Source organism: Pediculus humanus, genomic scaffold (assembly GCF_000006295.1).
Source record: "Pediculus humanus corporis 1103172108281 genomic scaffold, whole genome shotgun sequence".
Taxonomy (NCBI): Eukaryota; Metazoa; Arthropoda; class Insecta; order Psocodea; family Pediculidae; genus Pediculus; species Pediculus humanus.
In genome coordinates, this window is record NW_002987850.1 from 836,348 (window position 1) to 864,235 (window position 27,888).

Here is a 27,888-nt window from a genome sequence, read left to right on the forward strand (position 1 = left end):
AAAAATTATTATTATTATTATCATCGTTTTTGCCGTTAATATTATTATTATTATTATTATTATAGGTATCGTTTTTGTTTTTAAAAAAGAAAATGATTATCGTGTTTATTTATTTATTTTTGTTTTTCTTCAATGAAATTTTTTTTTTTTACAAATATCAACGACCTCGGGTGAAATTATTATTATTATTATTATTATTATGGTTTTACGTTCCCATTCCCTGGAACATAACTAGACGGTAATCTTATAAGGAATGACAAAAAAAAAAAAAAAAAAAAAAAAAGATATTTGTTTTTTTTTTTTTTTACACAAGGCTAGAAAAACCTTTTTCATATTTTTTTTTTTTTTGGTATTTACCACGGTTTAATAATAATAATGATAATTTTTTTTTTTTGAAAAATTAACGAATCGTTAACTGCAAGGTTGTTAATAAAGGTTTTTAAATCGTTCCCTCCCCCTTTGCCCCCCGCCTTATGTCGTTGTCGTTATTTGTTTGTTTACGTACGATGACGTATATCGAATTTGTATTTTTAAAAAAAACTCGCGATTACTCGAAAATTCGATAATCGTATCGAAACCTTTTCGATAGGATTTTGGGGGAGGGGGGAATGAGGGAAACGATGGCCCCGTTTTTTAAATTTTAGCAAAAAATCCTGACGAATGACCTTTTATTATTATTATTTAAATATCTCGTCCCGAAAACATTTTTTGTAAAAACGCGTCCTCCATTCGTCTTCTGCTTTTCTTTTTTTTTTTTTTTTTTTTTTTTGCTTTTCTCTATATTTTCCTTCTTGATTTTTATTTATTTATTTATTAAAAACGGTGGGGGGTGGAGAGGAGGGGCAAACAAACAAGGGGAAACGATGACATGTAATAACGTTTATTATTTATTAAGTAATGCATTTATTATTATAATTATAATTATAATTATTATTATTATTATTATTATTATTATTATTATAGGAAAATATATGTATTTTTTTTTGGGGGGGGGGTTTCTTAAATTTTTCTTTATTGTTGTTGTTGTTGTTGGTGTGTTTGTTTTTGGAACGATTTTTTCTTTTCTTTTTTTCACACAAAAAGTTTCAAATTCCAATGCTATTAATTTCATCCGTAGTTAAAGATTTTTTTTTTTTTTTTTTTTTATATTTTTGAAATTTAAACTTTAGAATAAAAAAAAATAATAAAAAAATGACACGAAAAACATTTTAGAAAATTTAAACCGCCATATTTGATAGAATAAAGGAGAAAGAGAGAGAGAGAGAGAGAGAAAAAAGAAGAAGAAAAACAATAGTCGAGAATTTAATTTCATTTATTATTATTATTATTATTATTGTTGTTGTTGTTGTTGTTGTTGTTGTTGTTGTTATTATTATTATTATTATTATTATTATTATTATTATTATTATTATTATTATTATTATTATTTCGTCGTGCCGAAAAGGTAATTTTAAGGTTTAAAAAAAAACACCTTCAAGGTATTTATTAATTTCACTACTATCATCATCATCATCGTCGTCGTCGTTTTTGTTTTTAATAAATTCGCGAAAATATTGTAAAGTTTGTGACGAGAGGGAATGGGGGCGGGAGGGGTAGGGGGAAAGAAAGAAAGAAAAATTTTCGTGATGGTTTGTTTTCCGACGGGAGGGGGAGGAGGAAGAGGGAAGTATCCGGGAAATGTTTTTTTTTTTTTTCGTTCGGACGTGCGCATTAATAATTTTTTTTTGTCTTCCCAGTCTTTTAAGTTTTTTTTTTCCCCCCAGAGGATGGGGGGGATGGAAGGGTAAATGGCAAACAAAATAAAGTAATCGAAATTCGAAAGAGAGAGAGAAAGACCAAAAAAAAAAAAAAAAAAAAAAATAGAATTTTTATTCGTATGTGATGAATTCGTTTGCATAGCATGCGTTATATAAATGATTGTAGAAACGATTGCATCATTAATAATGATGATGATAATAATGATAATGATGATAATAATAATAAAACGTCGTTTTTTTTATTTCAATTACGTAATAAAAAAAAAAAAAAAGCGAAAAAAAACGGTAATAAAAACAAGGAGAGAAAAAGTTTCCTGCCTACCCTCTTATTTCTCTCTCACTCCCTCTCTCTTTCTCTTTCTGACTCCCCTGAATTCGATAATAAAAATACATATTATTATTATTATTATTATCATTATTACCCTTCGTAATACAAATAAATGAAAAATTAAATTTTTGAAAGGAAATTTAAAAAATTTATTTTCGGACATTTTGTTTTGTGCTCGATCATACTCGCGCCCGCCATTTTTTTTTTTTTTTTTAATTTATATAAATAAAAATAAAAGCGTAAATTCGCGGCTTTATTTATTTATTTACTACGTCGGAATCTAATTTCAAATTTGGGCTCAAGTTTAAAAAGAAAAAAAGTGAGAATTTTTCAATGAAATTTTATATTTATGTATGAATGAAAGAAAATCAGGTGGAAAAAGTTTTTTTTTTTTTCCCGCCTCTCATTCGATTCATAATAATAACGATGATGATAATGATAATGATAGTAATTGACGAGGGGAGGGGGGAGGGGAAAAAGAGGGCAAAATAAAAAAAATTTTAAAGTTTCCTCCATTTTTTAAAAATAATTCATCGATGATGTCGTAATTCGTTTAGTCGTAATTTTTATTCTCGTATTTAATCTCTCTCTCTCTCTCTCTCTCTCTCTCTCTCTCTCTCTCTATTAATAGAGTCGTAACGATAATAGTTTGTAAATGCGTGACGTCATTTGCCAGGCACATAAGGTCTGGAAATAAAAAAATAAAGGTAATAATAATAATAATAATAAAAGAAAAAAAAATCGTAAAACGCGAATTTTTTTTTTTTTCTCGTATTGTTATTTATTGAAAAGGATTTATTTATTTATTTATTTGTTTGTCGATTTACGATTTATTTGCAATTGTTTTAACCTTTCAATATTTTTTTTTGCGGGGGGGGGAGAGGGGGCAAAGAGAGGGGGAAGAGGTAAATTAAGAGAAAGGAAACTCGAAATTTTTAAAAAGGTTAGTTATTATTATTATTTTTTAATTTTTTTTTCCAGTGATTCCATAATAATAACAAATTCGACGACTCGGAGGCGTAGGGAAATTAATTTTTTCAAAAACGACGACGACGATGACGACGATGGTGATGGTGATGGTGGGGGTGGTGATGAGGAGCCGAAAATTCCAAAAATTGATTTTTTTTCCGAAACGACAATGGAGTCTCTGGATAAGAGAAAAAGAGCCGTCGAAGATGTTCAAATAGGGATTTACGGTATGAGAGTCGAAGGTTCGGAAGGTTCGGCTTCTTTCGGCGAAGATGGAATCGTTGAACTTTTGGCTCATTCAACGTGCAACATAAGGTTGTTCGGAAAAGGTTTAAGTCAGAATTTGCAAGTCGCATTCACGACGACGGAAACGGACGATGGATTTTGCGAATTTCCCTCGTCGGAAATATTCAGGGTGAGATTTAAATAAATAATAATAATAATAATTTTTCTTTCTTGCGTTTTTCTTTGGAAAATTTCTTCGTGTTTTTGTTGTTTTCCCCCCCACCCCCCTCGTTTGCAGATACGTAATATCATTATGTAAGCGTACACTGTAGTTTCATTTTTCAGGTGGTCGAAGGTTCGAAAACAAATTATTCCGTCGTCGTGAAAATCCGCGTTCCCTCTCGTCCCGCGAACAACGCGCCCTATTACCTGTGCATAAAAACGGGTTCGCCGACGAATTCGTCGACGGGTTCGCAGAAAAAACTCTGGCACCACCAGGGATCGGATGAGTGGCTTCAGTTTCGCGTGTACGAAAGATTGCTTCCGGTATGGATGACGATCGTCATTTTAATATCGCTATTATTTTTTTCCGCATTGTTTTCGGGTCTCACTCTCGGTCTCATGTCAATGGATAAAACGGATTTGAAAATACTTTGCACGACGGGTACGGAACTCGAGAGGCAATATGCGTCCGCCATAATGCCCGTACGAAGTCACGGAAGTTTGCTTCTTTGCAGTTTGCTACTCGGTAACGTTCTCGTTAATTCAGTACTCACGATATTGATGGACGATTTGACATCCGGTTTGATCGCCGTCGTTTTTTCAACGCTCGCCATCGTCATTTTCGGAGAGATAATGCCTCAGGCCATATGTTCACGTCACGGTCTCGCAATCGGAGCTAAAACGATTTACATCACCAAGTTTGTCATATTGTTGACGTGCGTCGTCGCATTTCCGATAAGTAAAATTCTTGATTACATGCTCGGAGAAGAAATCGGAAACGTTTACAACAGGGAAAGGCTCAAGGAATTGGTCAAGGTAAAAAAAAAAAAAAAAAAACATTTTCTTTAAACCTTTTTTTTCCGTATCGTATCGTATCGTATCGTATCACTCTAGTCTTTGTAAAACCGGATATCAATGGTTATGGGGAAAAAGGGGAGGGAGGGGAGGAGGAGATGTGGGGAACACGCAAACGATTTAAAAACGAAAATTCCCTTTTTTTTTAATTATATCATACATTCGTGTATTCGCACGCACGCACGCACGCACACACGCATTAATTACGAAATTTGCACAAAACCTTTTTTTTTTTAAAATGAGAGTTCGTGACGTCACCTCGGTTAATTTACATATATATATAAGAAAAAAACAAAATGGCTTCCCTTTTTTGTAACGGTCACGCAAAACTTAACGTCGGAAAAAATTTTTTTTTTTATTCATATTTCTTTGTTGCTTATGAGAGAGAGAGAGAGAGAGAGAGGAGAGAGCAAAAGAGAAAAAATCATTTATTTATTTATTTATTTTATTTTTTTTCTTTTTTAAATTAATAATACTAATAGAAAGTGAAAGAGTCGAAAAAGTTGTTTTTTTTTTTTGGCAAATTCTCAAAGGATTCTTGACTGACGAATGACCGTTTTTTTCTCTTCTCTTACTTTTCGTCAAAAAAAAAAAAACAAAAATTGTGTGATTTAGATCATCATCATTATCATCATCATCATCATCATCACCAGAGATGGTTCAAATGATTTGGGATATTTAAATTTTTTATCGTATCGCGTTCGTATAAATTTGAAAATTTTCGAAAAAAAGAAAAATTCACTCGTGGAATTTTCTGTTCGAATCGTTTTTTTTTTTTTTTTTTTGATATGTTGGCCTCATTGGCGAGCCAACAACTGTCGAATTTGGATTTCGTCCAGTTGGATTTTATCCGCGTATATATATCGAAACGTGGACGCGTATCGCGGCGGTAAACGTCGTCGTCATAATTTTCGAATATATATATATATATATCGTGTCACGAAGGATTTTCCGCGTGCACGATCTGCGTACACGATATCACGCACGGGTGCGTGCGTGCGTGTATGCATGCATGCATGCATGCATCCGTGCATGTGCACGAACGCGCATTTACGTTTCACGGTTTTTCGAATTTCCATCATCATCACGAATTTATTTGTGTGCACACATGCGAGTGTCAGCTCCCTTCCCCTTCCCCTCCCCGCCCCCCCATTTGACCATCTGATTCGAATTATATTATTATTAATCGATGGCGTGGGATGCCTTATAAACTTTATTTATTTATTTTTTTTTTTTAATTGTTATTGCCGAAAATAAATATTTTCTCATTGATTTATTCGAAAATTTTTTTTTTTTTTTTTTTAAATCAGATTTCGATGATGATGATGATGATGATGATGATATAGTAGAAAAAAATTTGTTTCGTTTTTTTGTATTTTTTTATAATAGGCGAACGACGTGGAAAAATACGAATGGAAAATTCACTCGCGTTTATTCGTAATAGTAATTATTTTGATTATTTTCGACGAGTGACGTCATTCAATTAATTTTCCATTTGTGTTTTTTTTTTTTTTTTTCCGACGGTTACTTACGTGAAATTGAGTTTTTAAAATGGCGGCAGCCAAATAGAAAAAAAAAAAAAAAAAAAAGGAAAAGTTAAAAATTGCAAAGGGGATTCGTGGGATTCGGGATTTTTTTTTGGCAAAAACAATCGAACGAAACGAAAACGAAAATGAAAATGAAAATGAAAAAAGAAAAAATCGTTAGGCATCATTATCAAATCTTTTTTTTTCTCCCCGCCGAATGATTCTAGAATAATTTTCATGACGTTTGTTGTTTGTTGTTCCACGGAAATTGTCGATGACAAATTGACCTGGAAAATTTTTTTTACGAAAGCGTTAACGATATGATAAACGATAATAATAATAATAATAATAATAATAATAATAATAATAATAATAATAATAATAATCAAAATGGTTTTTCGAGTCTTTCACTACAATTTTTTTTCCTCCTTTTTGCTCTCTCGATTGTTTTTGTTGTTGTTGTTGTTGGGTTGGTCACGCGTAAAAATGTTGTTAAACGTTTTTACAACTTTTAAAATCCATTAAATTTCCCTCGCGCCCCGCCCCCTCAGACCCGCCTTCCGTCGCCGCCCCCCTTTCTTTTCCCCCCCCATCGGTTTTCTCTTTTTCCGGCAAAATAATAATAATATTTCTTTGTTTAAATTTATCGTCGCAGAGAAACAACAAACGAAAAAAAAAAAAATTCGTGGAAAATCAGGGAAATTTTTCCCTCCCTTTTTTCCCTCCCTCTTTTTCCCTTTTTTCCCCCTTCTTTTAATTTCCCTCTGGGTCATTTCGAAAAAAAAAAAAAAAAAAAAATTTCGCTGACCTTAAAATGAAAAAAATGAAAAATAAATTTCCTACTTTTTTTTTGGGGGGGGAGGCAAAAGAAAGAAAATTTTTTGGATTTTGCGCATAGCAAAGGAAAATAAAAAAAAAAATTTTTTAACCTTTTTTTACCTTTTTTTCCTTTTTTCCTTTTTTTACCTTTTTCTTCTCTGGTCATTTGGCCTTTTAATACGAGTGGGTGCGAAAACAAAAAAATTGTGCGAGGATGTAAAAAATGGTGGGGGGGTTGGTTCAAAAAAATTTTTCTTTTCCTTTTTTCCTTTTTTCCTTTGTAATTTTTCACACTTTTTAACTTTCACTTGAAAATTTGCCGAAAGGTAAAAGCCAATTAAAAAAAATTTTTTTTTAATTTTAAATTTTACCTTTTTTTTTTGGGGGGGGGGGCAAAAGGATGAAACGTTTTATCGTGTCGTTTAATTATTTTAAATATTATTTAATAATTTCAAAATGGCGGGAAAAAAAAAAAATGATTTGAATGAACGTCGCGAATATGAACAGAACAAACAGAAAACATCGCACGTAATAAATTATATTATTTAAATTACATAATCATGTGTCTGATTAGAATTTGTCTGTTCGCTCGTTTGTCTGTTTGTTTGTCTGTCTCATTATTTAATTTATTTTATATTTTATTTTTATGCGAGTAAATCTTATGTGGGGGAGAGAGAGGGGGAGGAGGGAGGAGGGGCGGGAAAAAAACAAAACAAATCCCTCGTGCGTGGTTTTACATATATATACACGTGCGTGTGTGTGATTTCATTTATTTCGTTTGTATTTTTAAACGACAAACGACAAACAACGATTGACCGATTGATTGATTCGTTTGTCGAGAGAAAATGTCAGATAAGGAAATAATAATAATTTATTGTAAAAATTATTATTATTATTATTTTTTTTTTATTAAAACCGAATAAAAACCGTTTTTCTTTTTTTTTTTTTTCTTTCGCTGCCTATGCTTATGTGATAACGATTTAACTCAAATGAGAGAGAGAGAGAGAGAGAAAGAGAGATAGAGAGAGAAAGAAAGAAAATTTTTTTTTTAATTGCGTTTCGAATTAGAAAAATTGAGAAAAAAAATTGTTTGTTGTTTGTATGTCAAGGAATTTTTTTTTTTTAATGAGAGAAAGGGTTATCGAGGAACTATTATTATTATTATTTGTTCGTGCGGTTTGTCGCTTGTAAAAAAAAAAATTAGCACGATAAGTTAATTTTTTTTATAATTTTTTTTTTTTATTTGTTAAAATGATTTTCAGACGGGAACGGATATTGAAAAAGATGAAGTTAATATAATATCAGGAGCATTGGAACTTCGAAAGAAAAACGTTGCGGAAGTCATGACCAAATTGGAAGATGTTTACATGTTGGACTATAACGCCATATTGGATTTCGAAACGGTTTCCGACATTATGAAATCGGGTAAATATAAATAATATTACGGTTTGATTCAATTTTTTAAAATCGTAACGTAATTAAATTGATGAGAATGAAAATTGTTTTACGTTCCCCCCTCCTCACCTCACCTCCCCTCCCCCCATCAACTCCGAGTAAATAAATAAAAAAAATGGAGGGAAAAAAGAAAAAAAAAATTCGGTATGAAAAAACAAATATTTATTTTTTTGTAAATTTTTTGCGCGACAGATTTCGCTGTCGTCGTCGCCGTCGTATCGAGATCGAATAACGGATAAAAAATTTGCTTGCTAAGAATATATTTATATAAACATAAACCGAATTAAAAATCAACATTTAATAACAGTAATGCCAACTCATCCAAGTTTGTGAAAAAAAAAAAAAAAAAAATTTCCCTCACTCCTTCCATTTTTCTTTCATTTGTTTTGTTTCGACCGTTGATAAAACATCGATTAACAATTATTTGTCGTTTTTTTTTTTTTTTTTTTTGTTTTTAAATCTTTGAACGTGTTAATAATTTGTGTTGTTGTTTATGTTCGAGAATATTCGACGTGAATAATTAAAAAAATAAAAACGATAAAGATGATAAAAATCTTATTTGATTGTTGTAAAAAACCGTTGAACGCGAGGAGCGTCTCATTTTATTCTTTCTACCCCCCGTAAACAACAATGGTGATAATTAATTGAAATTTTTTTTTTTTGTTTTGCGACAACGTACAAAGTGTCGTTTTCATTTATTATTATTATTATTGTTTTTTTTTGTAGGTTTTTCGCGGATACCCGTGTACGAGGGTAGGAGGTCGAACATAGTAGCCATGCTTTTTATAAAAGACCTTGCTTTCATCGATCCGGATGACAACACGCCGTTGAAACAATTATGCGATTTTTATCAAAATCAATGTTATTTCGTTTTTGAAGATCTGACATTAGATGTTTTATTTAAGCATTTCAAAGAAGGTGAGAAGGAGAGAAAGAGAGAGAGAGAGGGACGAGTGAAGGAAATTGCAAAAAAAAACGAATTTTAACATAATAATAATAATTTTATCAAGTGTTAACAATAACGAATTTGATCCATAATGTTAAAAAAAAATGTTTTTGTCATTGTTTGTATACATTTAAGGTAACAAGGGACACATGGCTTTTGTCACTCGTGTAAATGCAGAAGGAGAAGGTGATCCATTTTACGAAGTCATTGGTCTTGTCACATTGGAAGATGTCATTGAAGAATTAATACAAGCGGAAATAATAGACGAAACAGACGTTTTCAGTAAGTTACAAATGAGAAACATCGATTATGTTTTCTGTTCAAAGAAAGTGGTGATTGTATGATAAAAAATTTTCTTTTCTTATTTGTTTTGCAGCCGACAACAAATCGAAAAGGAAAAGAGAAAAGAAACACATGAAACAAGATTTTACAACGTTTTGCGAGAGGAGAGAAAATCAAAAGATTCACATATCCCCACAATTGACTCTGGCAACGTTTCAGTACCTGAGCACAAGTAATTAATTATTAAATTATTTTTTTTTTACATAATGTTATTATCGATGCAAAAGAAAACCACACCACTACCATCATCATCATCATCATCATCATCATAATCATCATCATGATCATTTGAACCATTGTTTACATTCCACAAAGCATGTTGCGAAAGACAGAAACAAAAAAATGTCGTTGTAACGGTCGTTTTTTATATACGTTTTCACTAGCAGACGATATTTTCGTCTTCCACGCATTTATTAGATTCAGGAAAGGTTTCTGAAAGTATTAAAACAAAACGGATTACATAAAAGGGCTTTTGTGATTTAATTATTGTTTTTAAAAAAAAATTTAAATCACGTTTAAAAATTAATTTTCTACTTTTTTCCCCTGTTTGTAGAGACCCCCCTTCCCCTTTTTCCCTTATGCCCTTTTGTGAAAGGTTTGGATAAGAGAATCCTCCTCCCCCCCTCTTCTCTACTTTGTTTTATTATTATTATGTTTCTGCTCTGTGATTAATTACTCATTGTTTTCATATTCGTTTCGACACAAACGGAATTAATTAGTTAATAATAATAATAATAATAATTATTTGTTTTTAGTGGATGCTTTCAAGCCGGACGTTATATCGGAAACGATATTGAAACGATTGTTAAAACAAGATGTCATGTATCACATAAAAGTTAAAAATAGGGAAAAGGGAAAAACGGATCCCTCGACGATAATATATCAACAGGGGAAACCCGTGGATTATTTTGTACTCATATTGGAGGGAAGAGTCGAAGTGACCATAGGAAGAGAAGAAATGAAATTTGAAAGTGGTCCATTTACGTATTTTGGAACACAAGCACTCACTCAAAACTACGGAGTTGGCGGTAAGCTGTCTGTCTGTCTGTCTAAACATCTTCCAAGTTAATGAAAATTAAATTATTTATTATTATTATTATTATCGTTCGGGAATGAATTGACGATGGTGGAATCGATGGCGGATCGTTTATTAATTAAGTTGTTGACGAATGAATGAGGGGGAGGGGGAGGGAGAGAGAAAAATCCGCGGCTTTTTATGCTTTTTTTTTTTTTTTTTTTTTACAAATGTAAGACAGTAAGATAAAAATTTTATCAGGAGATTCACCAACAGCAGTGATACCGACGAGCAACACGGGAAGTTTACAATCCGTGAATTTAGACAATGCGAGCAGGCAAACATTCGTTGCCGACTACACCGTCCGAGCCATAACGGAAGTTTTTTACATAAAAATAAAAAGATCGTTGTACCTGGCGGCGAAAAGAGCGACGCTCATGGAAAATTCTCAAAAAACTGACGATCATTTCGACGACGAAGTCGATAAGGTAAATACAAAAAAAAACAAGAAAAGAAGAGAGAGTGAGAGCGAGAGCGAGAGAGAGAGAAATAGGACGAGGCGGGATGACGAACGTCTGAACTTGAACAACAACAATTTTAATTAAAATTGATCAACTCTCGTTATTGTTATAAATTACAGTTATTGCATTCACTCGACGAAGATGATAAAAGTCAAGGGCAAACTAGTCAAGACTCACCAATTCTCAATAATAGAAATCATACTCACGGTAGTACCGATAAAGAATCTCTCCAAAGGTGTAACAGTTCGCTGACGGAATCACCGAAATCTCCGGCGGGTAATCCGGGGATCCGACCGGATTCTCCGCACGAACCCAACGGAACTCCCGTACGAACACCACTCAGCCCCGTGAAAAACAAATTGGAAGACAACGCGTTGATGAAAATGTTTTCGGAAAAACAGCAACAGCAACAGCAGCAGAATCAGCAACAGCAACAACAACAGCACGTCGAGGGAGAGGGAAAGGAGAAAAAAAATCAAGGGGATGATCCATCTCTGGAAGAAAGGACTAATTTACTAAGGCCACAAAGTGATGAAATTTCTTAACAGTGAATTTAAATAATTTTTTTTTTTCTTTTTAAACGAGGTTAAAACGATTTAATATTGAATGAATGAAATTGTTACGAAAAGAATAATCATTCAGCGGTTATATTCGGTTGACCAATGAGAAAGAGAGAGAGAGTGAATAATAATGATGATAAATGAGTTTAGAGAGAGAGAGAGATTAATGAAATGATGATGAAAATTTTAAAGGGATTATCTTTTGTTATTAATAATAATAGGTTAAATCGTAGGATGTCGCGTTCTTTCGTTCGTTCGTTTTTCTTTCTTTCTTGCTTTCTTCCATTTAAACTTCCGCCGTCATCGCCGCTGACGCCGACGCCGCCATTACCGCCGAAAATAAAATAAAAGTCGAAATGAATCTTTAAACGCTTGTGTCGTTGTTGTCGTTCGTATCGTTACGAATGACGTTTCCCTCTGTGACGTCACACAATCATACTCCCCCCATAACTCTGTATTATTATTATTATTATCCGTCGTCGTCATCGCCGTTTATTTATTTTTTTTTCTTATTATTTAGTAATAAGACGACGATAATAATAATAATTATGTTTAATAATGACTGCCGTACGTGAATAGTCTTCAATTTATTTATTTATATTTATATATATATATATATATATATATATAATAGGAATGATAGTTTTTAAAATCGTCTGCTGTAGAATCGTTTAAATAATTAATTAATTAATTAATAATTAATCGCATACTCATATTATTATATAATAAATTAATAAATAAATAAGTAAATAAATTTTTAATTAAATTCGTTTCGCAATAGTTAAATGCGATTTTCGATTTAAAATCGTTGATTTAATAATAATAATAATAATACTAATAATAATAATAATAATAATAATAATGCAAATAATAATAATTACGATAGTTTAATAATAATAATAATAACAAGAAAAGGTACAAATAAAAATAGAAGAGATAATTATTTAAAATATATATATATTAGAAAAAAAGAATTTATTAATTTATTTATTATCATTATTATTATTATTATTATTATTATTTTAAATGGAAAATTGGAGGAAAATTATTTGTTGTTGTTTTATTATTATTATTATTATTGTTAATAATTTATTTTGGAATTTTCGAAAGGAAGAAAGAAAAAAAATAATAATTTTTTATATGAATGAATGAATGAATGAATGGTGGTAGTAGTAGTAGTAGTAGTAGTACTCGCGAACATGAATGAAATAATAATAATAATGATGATAATGATAATAACGTGAAAAGGGAGACTCCATCGATAGTTTTTTTTTCTCATTCGTCAATGAAATTTTTTTTTGCTTTATTTATCTATTTTTCCTTTTCATTCGAGATTTATTAGTCGGGGGGGGGGGGGGGAGAAATAATAATAATGAGAACGCACAACGAATTTTAAAAAAAAAAACTTTTTGCTGTTGTTGTTTGGAGATAGAATTTTTTGTAAATACGTACCCGTAAATATGTAAATTAATTTTTTTTTGTTATTATTATTAATAAACGTCGAACGAATCATTTATTTTGTTATAAATAAATAAATAATTAATTATTATTATTATTATTATTCGTTTTGAAAATTCAGTGATATTTAATTAATTAATAAATTAAAATTTTATATATATATATATATATATATATATATGTAATTAATTAATTGCCAGTATTAAAAAAAAAATTTATTATTGTTATAACAAACGAACAAACAAACAAACAAACAAACAAATATTCTTTTATTAAAATTTATTAAAATTCTATTGATTGATCAAATTAAATAAATAATAGTAATAATAATAAATAAATAAATAAATTATAAAAAGTTTTCTCTCTTTTCTTTTCTTTCTGGAAGTTAATCTCTCCAGGCAACAATTCCAAATCCTCTTGGAGATATTTTCAAATCGAATATTTTAACCAAATATGCATTTTCTATTCCCTGGAAATATAAAAAACAAATCATCGTGGGATTTGCGCGGTTTATTTACTCTATGCCTCTCACATACTTACGTTTTCGAGTAAGAATAAATATCGATCTAATAAAATAATCGATTCGATTATCGGCGCGAGTGTTACTCTAAGGAAAAATAACGCAATGAATTTAGGTTTTTCACTCATGTATTTCTCGTATAATTCTTCCGCGTCTTTTTCGTCCATCTTGGATTTGAAACAAAAAATTAACATTATTATCGTAAGTATAAAATAACAAGGGGGGAGGGGGGGAATGATAGTAATAATAATAATTTTCCATCTCACGTTTATATTTAAATTACACATTTCGTTTGCTTTCGTTATATATTCGTGAAAATTTTTTATTTTGTATGCAAGTTTTCCAATTTTGACTCTTTCCTTGAGGCATAAATTTTTTTCCAATATAGTTTGAAGAATCGCTCGAAAAAACATGGAAGTGTGAAGCATCTGGAAAAAATAAAAGCTTTGTTAGTTAATATGTTGGAAAACGGGGGAAAATATCAAAAAAAAAAATTAACGTACGGCATTTTCCGACATTGTACTTTGTAATTTTTCCAAACTATATGATGCGACCATTCTAGATTGTTCTCCTATATGAAATTTTTTTTCTTTTAAAAAATCACTCATCGGAAAACCGAAATCCTTATCATTTTCCCCGCGGATGTCATCTTTGGAATTGTATAAAAATTTTTCTGTTATTAAATTATAACAGCAACCGAAATTAACAACGGATTTTATGTCGGAGTCGTTAACGAATAATTTCAAACATGTCGGCGATAAATCACCGCAAGTGTGCAAACCCGTCATAGTTATTTTTTCTATTATTTCTTGGTCGAAATTTTTTTCCAATATGGTTTTCAGTTTCGTTTTCGGCGTTATGTACGCGAGTTCTAATTTACGATGAGTTTCAACAAATTTCGCTCTTATTTCTTTATTCGACTCCGGACATTTTCCTTTCAATTTGTTAAACGTTCCATCTCTCCAAAACGTTGCCATTCTTTTTGACATTTTGGCAGCACCGCAAGTTTTAAAATCAGACGAATCCAAACTTAAGACTTTCAACGAATGTTGAAGTGCAAGAATTGTACTTAAATATCCTTTACCTCCACCAATATCTACAATGTGTTTACTCTTTGTTAAATTGCAAAGCGAAGATGCAACATTACTTGTCAATTTGACTTCATGAAGTTTTTTCTTCGACATGCATTGTTTAAATTTAAAATCAGATTTTGACAAACTATTCCTTTCTGTAAAAATATTTTCCAATTTTTCCAACGACAGCACTATGTTTTTATCATTTGTTATAACATACTCTAGATTATTATTAAAATATGATATCAAATTGGGATAATTTTGAGCAAATTCAACAGGAGTTTCATTGTTCAATATGTCGAAGTAGTGTTTTATGAATGTTTTCAATGATTCTTGAGTATTAAGTTCTACCTGTATGGCTTTAGGTACATGTTTACTCCATAATTGTTTAGTGAATGCATCTGTCATGTTAGAGTTTGCCAAAGAGCGTCCAGATTCGAAGGTTTGAATTAATTTAGTCAAATGTAATTTAACTTGTGTCGTTTTGCAGTTCATTTTAACTTAACATATGGTTTCCGATAAAAAAAAATTGTATACATATCAAAATGATTTCTCATATAGAATCGGATAAGATAGTTTTAGTTTTAATAATGAATTTAATTTTTTAAAATGTGCTCTTATTTCAGATATTAATGAAAATATATCAACGTTTTCCGAAATCTCATTTGGAAAATTTTCGAGTAAATTTCCCAATTTTTTCAATAAATTAAAAATTTTATCCTTGTTTTTTGTCTGCAGTTGATTAAATTCATTCGACAAATGATTAACTATTCCTTTGTAATAACCTATTTCCATACCCAATTCGATACCCCTGTGATAACCTAAATGATACCCATCTATTTTACCATCATCAATTCCTTTTATCAACCCTTCTTCGTAGCCTTCATCACAATTTTTTTGTTCAGAGAATGTTATCTCATCAAATATATCATTTATGTCTAAATCTGTTGAAGTTTTTGTATCCATATAACCTAAAAAAAAAAAATTAGTAAATTTTACTAAAAACTAAATAACTGATAAATTTGCCATTTTATCACATTATCATTCTTACTTTAAAAACTAAAAATTATTTTATTTAAAAAACGTACTGTGAAAAATTATAAAATATTTACAATAAAATATTAATTAATAGTAAAAAGAATAAAAAAATTAAAACGTTACATATTGTGGTATAGGTATTTTTTTTAATTTATCGTGTCAGCAGAAAAACGGTTAAAACTGCAATAACGCGCCAATGTCTGTGAGAAAATAAATAACATAATTGGATTCATATCGTGATTAATTATAATTTAGGGTTTTAAATTAAATTTAAAAGTGTAAGAAATTTTGTAATGCATTTATTTAATTTGTTTTTTATTATAGTTTTTAATTAGTAGTTGATTTCGTGATGTTTTTTTTATTTATTCCGTACGTTTATATCATTTATATTATCATTTAATTTAAACATGCAAAATGACATTTTGGTTAAACTAATATACATATATACAAATATAATTTTATATTATTATTATTTAATTACATTTCGATTAATATAATTATTATATATTGTAAATCAAAACAATCAAAATAATAATAATGAAATTATTAAAAAAATTTATCATCAATAATGGAAATTTATCTATTAAGTATTTTATTAAGGTAAGAAATATTATCATTATTATTATACAATTCTTCTTTCTTTCTTTTTTTTAATGCATTCAAAACCTTTTATCCTTATTCTTCTTATATAATTAATAATCTTTTATTATTTTATTGTGTTAATGAAAATTTAATTATTAATAAACCATAAGTTATGTCTTTGTCCTCATTTGAAATAATCTATTTACATAATTTATGTATGATAACATTTATGGTTTACTGTAATAGTATATGTATATAACTCTACATAACTAACTATAGTATATATATAATTATGTTCATAAATACTTTTATTTATAAACAATTTGATTCATTACAACAAAATTTATTAATTAATAACTTTTATTTGCTGATCCTCATTGTACATTATGATAGTTTAATATTTAATAAATGAAATTTTCTTGTTATTAACTTATACAGTTATGTAAGTTATGTATAATAAGTTATGTAAAAATCATAAATTTTCATTAATAACATTTTTAACACTTAAAGTCTTTCATTAAGTTATTATTGAAAACAATTTTCTCCCTCTCACTCCCTCTCTCTCTCTCTCTCTCTCTTCTATAAGTTTTTTTCTGTGTTTCATAATAATGTTATTTTTGTTAATTTAAAAAATAATAATAATAATAATAATTCCACTCCTGTGAAAGGTTATGTTTTATTTTCTTGTAATTTTAAAAAATCAATTGTAAAAGAAAACTAAGACTATTCAAATGAATACATTATATATAAAAACAAAAATTTATTTTTGACATTTAGTGACCACGTGACTAAACATTTTTTTTAATAATATATAAATTAAATAATATAAGAATCTATTATTTTAAAACTATATATATTTATATATATATATTAACCAATAAAAACATAAAACCGACGAGTTTGATTTTTGTCCTTGGCAAGAATTCAGCTAAAAGTAGTAATCAGTCAGTCAGTCAGTCAGTCAATATCATTCATTCAATTACAGAACATGGTTTAAATACATATTATTATTATTTAATTTTATTATTATTATTATTATCGTTTAATTATTTATTTGCATATTTAAATATTTATAAAGAAAAAAAAAAAACAAATTTATTCATCAATCAAGGTAATTAATAATTATTTCTTATTTGTTTTTATCTCTTACTTAACAAATTTTTTTAAAACTAAAAAAAAGGTTTTATTATTATTATTATTATTATTATTATTATTATTATTATTATTATTATTATTATTATTATTATTAATATTATTGTCACATCATATTTTAATATTTAATTACTGGTTGTTAAATTTGTAGTATTGCTTGTTCATGTAAAATGAATTTGTTAAGAATTTTATTTAAAAAAAAAAAAAAAATTTTTTATAAAACAAATAATAATTTATTAATAATAATAATAATAATAATGATAATGATAATTTACGCTTGTTTTTTCATTTCATCTCAAAAAAAAAAGAAAAAGAAAAAAACGTCTAATTAAAAATGTCAGTAATTTTTTTTTTTTTTTTTTTTTTTTTTTTTACGGTTGTAAATTATGTCAGATATTTAACTAGTTATTAAATTGCTGAATTATGACCTTTGACCTCATTTTTTTAAATGCTTACGAATGTTGTTTTCTTTGGGAAATTTTTTTTTTTTAACTTTAAATTAAAGTACCACTTAATTAAATTTTAATTTAAATAATTGAAAAAAAAAAAAAAACAAAAAATAAAAAACTTTCCATTTTATTTAATTGATTTCTAATCAATTTGACGCCATGTTTATTTCTTTCTCTCTCTCTTTCTCTCTATCTCTTTCTCTCTCATCAACTTTCTTTTATTTATTTATTTATTTATTTTCTCAATTGACGTTTTTGTTAATATTTTAATGATTTATTCAAAAAATTTTATTTTTTTGTTATAAAAAAAAAAAAAATTTTTTGTAAGTTTTACACGTTTGTTAATTTTTTAATGATTTTAGCCTTATTCAAAGGTTGTTTGTTTGTTTGTTTGTTTGTCTGTTTTATTGTTGTTGTTTTTGTTTAATCGTATTAATAATCGTTCGTGACATTTTTTTAAAAGTGATAATTTTAAAAATTATTATTACTTTTATAAATGTTTTTTTTTTTTTTTTAATAACTTGTCACACCCTATACGTGCATAGTTTTTTAATAAATATTAATTATAATATTATCATTATCATTATCATAATAAATTAAAAAATTTAATGCTATGATTGATGACATATTTTTTTTTGTTTTTGGGATCAAGATCAATTTATTTTTAGATCATCAAATTCTTTACAGCTTCCTTGATAAATTTAAATGATAATTAAAAAAAAAAATTCCTTTTAAACGGTCAATAAAAATTTTCTTTTGGGAAATTTTTTTTTTTTTTTTTAATCAATAATGTCACATAAGCACACAAGGTTATTTTTTTTTAACCCATAAAAAAAATTGGCAACGTGTATCATTTTAAATATATAAATAAATAAATAAATTAATTAATTAAATTTAATTTTCACCGCACTTTATTTTCCCAAAACAATCGTTATTATTTATTCTTGTGCACGTTTTTTTTTTTTTTTCAATTGATTATTTATTAAATCGATGTCGATCAATATTTTTAACGTACCTGTTACGTAATCCAAAAAACCTAAAAAACAAAACGAGAATTTTTTTTTTAAATTTAATTTAAAGATTCATCTCAATCGATTCGCATCATCATCTTTCGCATCGTAATGTATTTATTATTATTATTATAAATAAAATTTTTTTTTTAATGTTTTATTGCAATTTTATTTTTAATTTTTTTTTTCTAGAATTTTCGGACGGATTGTCTTAAAAAATTTGATATTAACATGTCTGAATCGCCAAAAAAATTATTTTCCCAAGATATATTTGATAAGGAAGCAAAATATGGCGCACATAATTATCATCCGATACCGGTTGCTTTATGTAAGGGTGAAGGTATGTATAATTATTATTATTAGCGTTTAGTATATTAATAAAAGAGTTTAAAAATATTATTATTATTTTTTTTTTCAGGTGTGTATGTTTTCGACGTGGAAGGAAGACGTTATTATGATTTCTTAAGTGGATATTCGGCTGTTAATCAGGGTCACTGTCATCCCCGTATCGTAAACGTATTAAAAGATCAAGCATCGAAATTAACCCTCACGTCTAGAGCATTCTATTCGAATGTATTAGGAGAGTATGAAGAATTCATAACTAAATTATTCGGCTACGATAAAGTGTTGCCCATGAATACAGGTACGGGAAAGAGGATTCCTTTTATACAAATTTTTTTCGGTTACCAAAGGAAAATTGTTATCGATGTTGCAGGTGTGGAGGGAGGAGAAACGGCTTGTAAACTAGCACGAAAATGGGGTTACATAAAAAAAAAAATTGAAAAAAATAAAGCTAGAATCGTATTTGCCGAGGGTAATTTTTGGGGTAGGACATTGGCAGCCATATCAGCATCTAGTGATCCGAGTAGTTACGACGGTTTCGGACCTTTCATGCCAGGATTTGATATCATACCTTACGACGATTCGGAAGCACTTGAGGTAAAATAAAAAAATTTTTTGTTTATATCATTCGTCGTACCTCTTTCGAATTATAATTTTTTTTTTTTTTTTTTTTGCAGAAAGCATTACAAGATTCGAACGTTTGTGCATTTATGGTTGAACCGATACAAGGAGAAGCTGGTGTCAAAGTACCACGAGATGGGTATCTGAGAGAAGTTCGAAGATTATGTACCAAATATAACGTACTTTGGATAGCCGACGAAGTTCAAACCGGTTTAGCACGTACCGGTAAATTATTAGCCGTCGATCATGAAAACGTACGACCTGATATTCTTATTTTGGGTAAAGCTCTCTCGGGAGGAATGTATCCTGTAAGTATACCTCCATTCATTCTAAATTATCCCCTTCTCCCCAAAAAAAAAAAAATTTGACACGAAATATTTTCATTAAGGTATCTGCCGTACTTGCAAACGACGACGTAATGCTTTGCATAAAACCCGGAGAACACGGATCGACATTCGGTGGAAATCCATTGGGTTCTAGAGTTGCCATAGAAGCATTAAAAGTTATTGTAGAAGAAAATTTATCGGAAAATGCAGAAAAAATGGGAAAATTATTAAGGGATGCTTTATCGGAAATCCCGGATACTTTGGTCACGTCCGTGAGAGGGAAAGGATTATTAAATGCTATCGTCATTAATAAAAGTAATTTATTTAATTTATTTATTTATTTACTATTGATGATGATGATGATGATGATGATAATTTATTTTTTACAGATTATAATGCTTGGGACGTTTGTTTAAAATTAAAGGATAATGGATTGTTGGCGAAACCGACACACGGTGACATCATACGTTTTGCACCTCCTCTTGTTATAACAAAAAATCAATTATTGGAATGCATCGATATAATAAAAAAAACATTAAATGACCTCCAATCGTCATGTTAATGGCGGTCGACACACTTGTTAAATTTATTTAAAATTTTTTTTTTTTTTAATATATAATTTCCCTCTCACGTGCAGGTACTACTATTCTATAACAAATAGTTTAAATAATAATAATAATAATAATAATATTTGATATTTGTATATACATATCTATATATATATATTTATATATAATTTTAACTTGATTTTAATTTTTTTTGCGCGCGCGTGTGTGTGTGGATGTGGGTGTGCGCGGTTTAAAAAAAACTCATCATTCTTTCGATTCCATTTTTTGTTTCTAAAATTCCAAATGACAAAAATTTTTATTTTTCCCTGCATTTTTTGTGTATAAAAAAAAAAAAAAAAAAAATATGTAAACAATAATTTAATTAACGCGTTCGATACACACACACACACCAAATTTTGGTTTTGTTTTTTTTTTTTTTTTTTGGGGTAAAATTTAAAGTGTTTTTTGTGAACGGGAAGTAATAATAATAATAATAAAGTGTATTTAAAGTATATATATGTAAAAAAACAAAAACAAAAAAAAAATTATAAATAAATGAAACTATGATATATATAAAATTAATTGAAAAAAAAAAACATGCGAAGTTCCTTTCTTAGTAAAACGGTTAGTAAATTTTTTTTTTATTTTCTCTCTCTCCCTCTCTCTCTCTTTCGCACGTGCGTGTGTGTGCGTGCGTGTATGACATACGTATTAATTTTTTTTTTTTTTTTTTTCTTTTTTAGTTAAATTATGTGTGTAAACGTAAAGCATCATGCACGGTTAAAAAATTATCAACAATCGAATTAATAAAATTATCAGATCGATGCGTCGCAAATAATTATTCTCCCTTACCTGTCGTCATTTATAAGGGAAAAGGTAATTTATTATCATTATTATTATTAATAAATAAATTTTATTACAGACGAATTTATTATTATTATTATTATTATTACGTCATTTTTAACCCACGGTTCGGTAAAATTTAAATAAAACCTCAAGCCCTTGACCTCTTTTTTTTTATCATTATCTAAAATTTTTTTTTTTTTTTTTGTATTGTTTGTGTTTGTATGTGTGTTTGTCTTTGTTTGTGTTTTTCACAAATTTCTTTTTTTCTCTCTCTCTCTCTCTCTCAATTCCGCCTTTTGTAAACATTTTATGTAAACGTGTATGCACACACACGAAATATCTAAAAGATTTTTTTTTCCTACGGTTTTCAGGTTCGCGATTATACGATGTCGATGGAAAAGAATATTTGGATTTCTTATCAGGTTATGCATCCGTATCATTGGGTCATTGTCATCCGAAAATATCAAAAGTTATTTGCGAACAAACAAAATTGCTCACACACGCATCCAGAGCTTTCTACACGCAAGCTTTGGCCGAATATGCTGAATTCGTAACGGAATTATTTTGTTACGATAAAGTACTTCCCATGAATTCCGGTGAGGAAGTTAAATTGACTAACATTCATACATATTTTTAAATAATAATAATAATAATAATTTGGTATCACAGGAACGGAAGCTGTCGAAACGGCAGTGAAATTAGCAAGAAAATGGGGTTACAAATGTAAAGGTATAGAAGCAGATCAAGCCAAAATTATTTTTGCCGAAAATAATTTTTGGGGAAGATCCATAGCTGCGATATCCGCATCATCAGATCCTGCAAATTTCAGCAATTACGGTCCTTTCGTACCTGGTTTCGATACCGTACCATTCAGCGATATAGAATGTTTAAAAAGTAAAATATGCGATCCGAATTTATGCGCTTGTATTATAGAACCCATTCAGGGAGAAGCTGGAGTCATCATTCCAGATCCCTGTTATTTAAAACAAGTACGAGAATTATGTACGAAAAATAAAGTTTTGATGATTGCCGACGAAGTTCAATGCGGATTGGGAAGAACCGGAAGTTTATTGACTTGTGATATATACAGAGTTAGACCGGATATACTAGTTATAGGAAAAGCATTATCTGCCGGATTCATGCCAGTATGTTTTTAACGAGTTTTCGAATTACTTTCGTCATTTATTTATCATAATTAAGTAGTTGCCTAACCATATTTCACGCCTTTCTCACAATAAATTTCAAAAACAAACATATTTCGACATATTGTTTGTTAAAATGTAATCGAATTGAACTTTTTAGATATCCGCCGTTTTAGCTGATTCTGAAATTATGGATGTTATAGAACCAGGTACCCACGGTTCGACATATGGAGGAAATGCACTCGGTTGCAAAATAGCAACAGCATCATTGAAAACTCTTTTAGAAGAACATATAATTGATAATTCTAAAGCAATGGGAGAACTTCTTAGAGCTTGCCTATGTAATCTTCCTAAGGATATCGTAACCGAAGTACGAGGATTGGGATTGTTAAATGCTATCGTTCTTAATTGTGGTAGGATGATGATGATGATGATGATGATCAATCTCACCCTTAAATGATAAATAAAAGTATATATTAGTAATTATTAATTATTAATTTTCAGACATAAATGCAACGGATATTTGTTACGACATGATGAAACATGGTCTCCTCGTAAAGGCAAACAAACAAAATCTGATACATTTATTACCACCTCTTAACATAACCGAAAAAGATATAATGAAAGCGGCAACCATAATCAGACACTGTCTTGAAAATAATCGTGGGAATTGTGAAGAAAATAAAATAATGACAATTAAACCTGTACATCATAAGGGACAAAAAAAATTACCCAAATATGCGGAAATATTAAAAAAAATAACTACTCGTACGAAATCTACGGAAAATTCAACGGTATTTCATTCCAACGTTCGAAAATATTTAAATGAAAAACAAAGGCGTTTAAATGTTTATTTGTAATGCTAAAAAAAAAAAAAAAAAGAAAAAAAAAAAAACGTGTCTTTCAAAATTCCATTTTGATTTATTATTTATATATATTTTTTTTTTTTTTTTTTTTTGGGAATCGTTTTTATATATCTTTTTAAATTTTATTCATTATATAAATAACGGGGCATTTACTACATGTAATAAAAAAACAATAAAAAAAAAAAAAACAAAATGAACACTTTAAAAAAAATTTTTTAATATAAATATTTTAAATTTATTTATTATCGATTGATTATTTATTTTATTAATTTTTTGGTATATAAAATATAAACTTTCGTTATGGTAAACGAAGTCGTCTTCGACATTTTTCGTTTACTGCTTTAATCAATGAAACACTTTTTTCAAAATGAATTACTTTAAAATTTCTATTTTGATTTATAATAATATACTTTTTTCAAATTTTCCGCATGTTTTTTTTTATTATTATCACGTTTTAAAAATAATAATAATAATTTTTATAAATAATTTTTTCGAATAAATTTCACAAAATTTTCAACGACATTAAAAAATCAAAAAATTATTAAGAGATTTTTTTGACTAACGTAGTTATCGAATTGGTGCGAACGTTCTATACAATTTGTTTGTTCTTTATTTCTTTTTTTTGTCATAATTACTCTTATAATTGGGAAAATAATGACTTCAAATAAATTTGATTAAGGTAGGTGTTGAAAAACTTTGTACAGAATTATGATTTTTTATAAAAATTAATGACAAATCACAATTAAAATTGTATTACGACTCTCTTATTCGAACAAATCCAAACCGCCATTTTCAGAACCCTTGAATTGCAAGGGGGAAAAGAAAAAATCTTCGTTTGCTTTTTTCTATTTAACTACTAATTTCGAAGAGATTTAGTGTGTGTCTATTGTAAAAGAGAATATTTTTATTTGGATTTATAATTTGGTTACCATTCCAGGTTCAATTTTATACTTGTGTCTTGTTTCTATGCATTTGGTCACTTTGGCCCATTCAAATCCTATACTAATTCAAAATGGTGTACAGTAGGAGAAAATGAAATTTTGAATATATAAACTGAATGTATATATATTTTCATACTTCATACAACAAATACTTTGTGTAAGAGACTTATTTGTTCATGATTAAGTAAAAAACATTCAAAGATTTCAACCAGAGTTTCATTGGTGAAGGAAGGTTTAAGTAGGAGTTAATAGCAAATTGTTACAATTGTCACCTTTTTTACCCTTTTCAAGGTAATGCTATCCAACATATACCATTTTCATCATTAAAATTAACAATTTTATTAAGAATAACCACTCCAACACATATCAAATTGGTTTCATTTATGTAATCATATATACAAGATATTTTTATATCATTGAAGAACAATTTGACAATCACTTTTTTTTTTGGGGGGGGGGCAGGAGCAATTTAAGGAACTTGGTCAACTTGAAATCAATTCTCCTCACCATATATGAATCCCACACTTAATTGGGAAGGAAGAAAACTTTGTAAACACATTGAATGGCAACTACTGTCACTACTGTCAAGTATTGTTAAATAAATTAAAGTAGGCGTACCTGATATTACCTACCATATGTGTGACTGTTTAACATGTTCTACCGTTTTCAGTTTGTTTTAAGGTATATTTTGGCAAACAAGTGTGTATAGATTTGTGTGTGTGTGTGTGTGTGTTCACTCAACTCAAATATAAGAGAGTTTCATTCACAAACAATCAAACAAACAAGCCAAAAGTCATAATTGATGAAAAAAAGAAAAAGATTTTTTGTTTATTGTGTGATTTAGTAAAAACATTTCAGGTTTGTAAAAACATTTCTTTAAATCATCAGAATGTTTTTTTTTTTGTAAATGTTTGTCATGAAACATATTTTTCAAAATCATTAACTCCTACAGGATGCAACATAGATGCTTACAATCAGGAGGATAAATGTAATTCTGATATTAATTACATAAAACTATATTTTAACATTTTAAAAATGGCGGACGGTTTATAAATATATATAACATATGAAAAAAAAATTAATTTATATGTGTGTGTGTGTAGCATATTTTTTTCTTTCATCACAACTTATACAGCATCCCTTTCTGTACCAGTTTATCACCAAGTTATTAAAAATTATTAAAGTAAACAAATTTTAATTTTTTTTTTTTTTTTAAATTGAATTTTATTACTTAAAATTACTTTTAATTATGGTTTTTTAAAAAAATAATAACTTTTGAGATAAAATGTCTCTGACCCTTTTTATTGTTTTAAAATGCTTAATTTAATAGAGCACACACACACACACACACACACACACACACACACACATACACACACACACTTACACACACACACACACATACACACACACACACACACATACACACACAGGTGAAGTTTTTTTCTTTTTTTTTAAATAATTAAAACATTTAATTTAAGATAAAAAAAAAAAAAATTTAGTTCATTCAGTCATTAAAAATAAACTTAATAAAATTATTATTATTATTATTATTATTATATTTAATCACGAGAAGTAGTAGGAAGACAATAATATAAAAACATGTAGGTGATAATAATTTTTTTTATAACATTGTTTAAAGAACGTTGACATTAAAAAAAATTTTTATTTGTTTTTTACATTTTTACATTTTTACAGCTTCTTTATCATTTATTATTTTCGTGCGGTGTGACTTTGTAACAAAAAAAAAAAAATTTTTTTTATTTTTAAATTAAAAGTTTTTTTAGTACAAATTAAAAACCGGGGATTTAACATTATCGTGTTGTCGTATTGAATGTAATAATAATAATAATAATAATTAAATTAATTATTGTTCTTATCACGTATTATACACACGTATCGTTTGAATTTTTTTTTATTTAATAAATTTTTAAAATGGTGTCATCACATAAATATCGTTCGATATCGTCTGCTTCGATGAGTTTTTTTTTCACTGGGCAAATGACCTGACATAAAAAAAAATTTTAATTTATTTTTTTTCTTGCAGAATTTTCGAGAAAAATCAAGTGAAAATTCAACATGAGCGAATCGTTGACTTCGTTGAGAGGAGTTAGATTTAAGGAAACCATATTAACAAATTCGATAAATTGTTACGGTGGTAAGTAATTTTTCTTGTTTTTTTTTTTTTTTTTTAAATGTTGGCAAACATGTTGGCAAACAGGATAAATAAATAAATAAATTATTCGATGGCAAAATAATCACCGGTATTATAATTAATAATATTTTATTTTAAATTTATTAACTTTTCAATGCGATATATGAGTGTAGTTATTATTATTATTTTTCGATTTGCTACATAAAAAAAAACTTTCGCTAAATAAAAACTAATGCCACGACGATGCATTAACACATTGTTTAATTACGATTTTATTGCCACGTTAATTCGTGAGACATTGTTTACACAATCGAACGTTTTATCTAATGTAATAATAAATTTAATTTAACGATTTACGGGTAAATTAACAAACAAACTTTGACGTGTCAGGTAGATCAGGTGTACGTACCTGATCACGTGGTCATGTTCGGTTTCATATCATTTTTATCACATTACATTAAGGGTATTTAAACTTTTTAACCTTAAATGACTTAAACGTTGATGAGAGTGACCACGACTTGACCTTTTCGTTTTCCATACATATGCAAGATCACGAAATATAATTAAATTCACTGTTAAAACAAAATGGCGGAATACTTCCTTAAAAAAAAATTTTTTTTATCAATTTAGGCGTATCCATATAACATGATGATAATTATTATTATTTTATTGTTAAAAAACATCTCATCACTTTTAACGTACATAAATCAATCGTGAAATGTTTTTAAATAATAATAATAATAAAATTTATAGAGCTTGACAAAAAACAATAACAAGTTAAAGGGGTGGTAGGGTGGGGGTAGGGGTTACGGGGGGTTAGGGCGTGTGTAAAATTTCAAAAATTAAAAAAAAAAAACCAACCGTAAATCCTTACGAAACATTAATTTTCAAACGTTTTTTTATTGACAGTTCGACATTTAAAAAAAAAAAATAATAATAATAATAATAATGACATTGTATTTTTTCTTCTGCTTCTTCGAAAATAAAACAAAACAACCTTCCGTATGAGTCCTCAAACTATAATTAATAATACGGTAAAAGTTTTTATTAAAAAAACGACATTCAAGCCATGTTTTTTTTTAAATTCTGGGAGTTTAATAAAAAACTTTTTTTAAAAATTTTCATTCACCTTGCGTTCGATTATCATCATTATCATCATAAGAGTTCGTTTTTTTTTTTTTTTTAAATTATATACGAATTCATATGTTTTATTATTTTATGACCGCCATTAAAAAAAAAAAAAAATTTTTAAGATTCGTAAACAGGTATAAAAAAAAAA

The 27,888-nt window shown here is 28.3% G+C and overlaps 4 protein-coding genes across 4 annotated transcripts; 3 read left to right on the top strand and 1 right to left on the bottom strand.

Annotated features, from left to right (window-relative positions):
* Window positions 1-3,223: 3,223 nt before the first annotated feature.
* Window positions 3,224-11,525, top strand: Phum_PHUM513170 (uncharacterized protein; the record flags this gene model as incomplete). The annotated part of the gene is made up of 9 exons (XM_002431087.1): window positions 3,224-3,469; window positions 3,625-4,317; window positions 7,964-8,126; window positions 8,883-9,074; window positions 9,238-9,384; window positions 9,479-9,616; window positions 10,200-10,472; window positions 10,721-10,947; window positions 11,100-11,525. 9 exons carry the CDS (start codon window positions 3,224-3,226, stop codon window positions 11,523-11,525), a joined length of 2,505 nt encoding a protein of 834 aa, XP_002431132.1.
* A 1,858-nt stretch (window positions 11,526-13,383) lies between these two features.
* On the bottom strand, window positions 13,384-15,557 carry Phum_PHUM513180 (uncharacterized protein; the record flags this gene model as incomplete). The annotated part of the gene is made up of 5 exons (XM_002431088.1): window positions 13,384-13,467; window positions 13,539-13,685; window positions 13,785-13,946; window positions 14,022-15,091; window positions 15,377-15,557. The coding sequence occupies 5 exons, from the start codon at window positions 15,555-15,557 to the stop codon at window positions 13,384-13,386; spliced, it is 1,644 nt and encodes a 547-aa protein (XP_002431133.1).
* A 3,496-nt stretch (window positions 15,558-19,053) lies between these two features.
* On the top strand, window positions 19,054-20,673 carry Phum_PHUM513190 (ornithine aminotransferase, putative; the record flags this gene model as incomplete). The annotated part of the gene is made up of 6 exons (XM_002431089.1): window positions 19,054-19,162; window positions 19,241-19,465; window positions 19,538-19,761; window positions 19,842-20,093; window positions 20,174-20,426; window positions 20,501-20,673. The coding sequence occupies 6 exons, from the start codon at window positions 19,054-19,056 to the stop codon at window positions 20,671-20,673; spliced, it is 1,236 nt and encodes a 411-aa protein (XP_002431134.1).
* Window positions 20,674-21,256: 583 nt separating this feature from the next.
* On the top strand, window positions 21,257-23,507 carry Phum_PHUM513200 (ornithine aminotransferase, putative; the record flags this gene model as incomplete). Its single annotated transcript, XM_002431090.1, has 6 exons — window positions 21,257-21,283; window positions 21,403-21,535; window positions 21,877-22,101; window positions 22,175-22,650; window positions 22,808-23,060; window positions 23,152-23,507. The coding sequence occupies 6 exons, from the start codon at window positions 21,257-21,259 to the stop codon at window positions 23,505-23,507; spliced, it is 1,470 nt and encodes a 489-aa protein (XP_002431135.1).
* Between the last annotated feature and the right edge of the window lie 4,381 nt (window positions 23,508-27,888).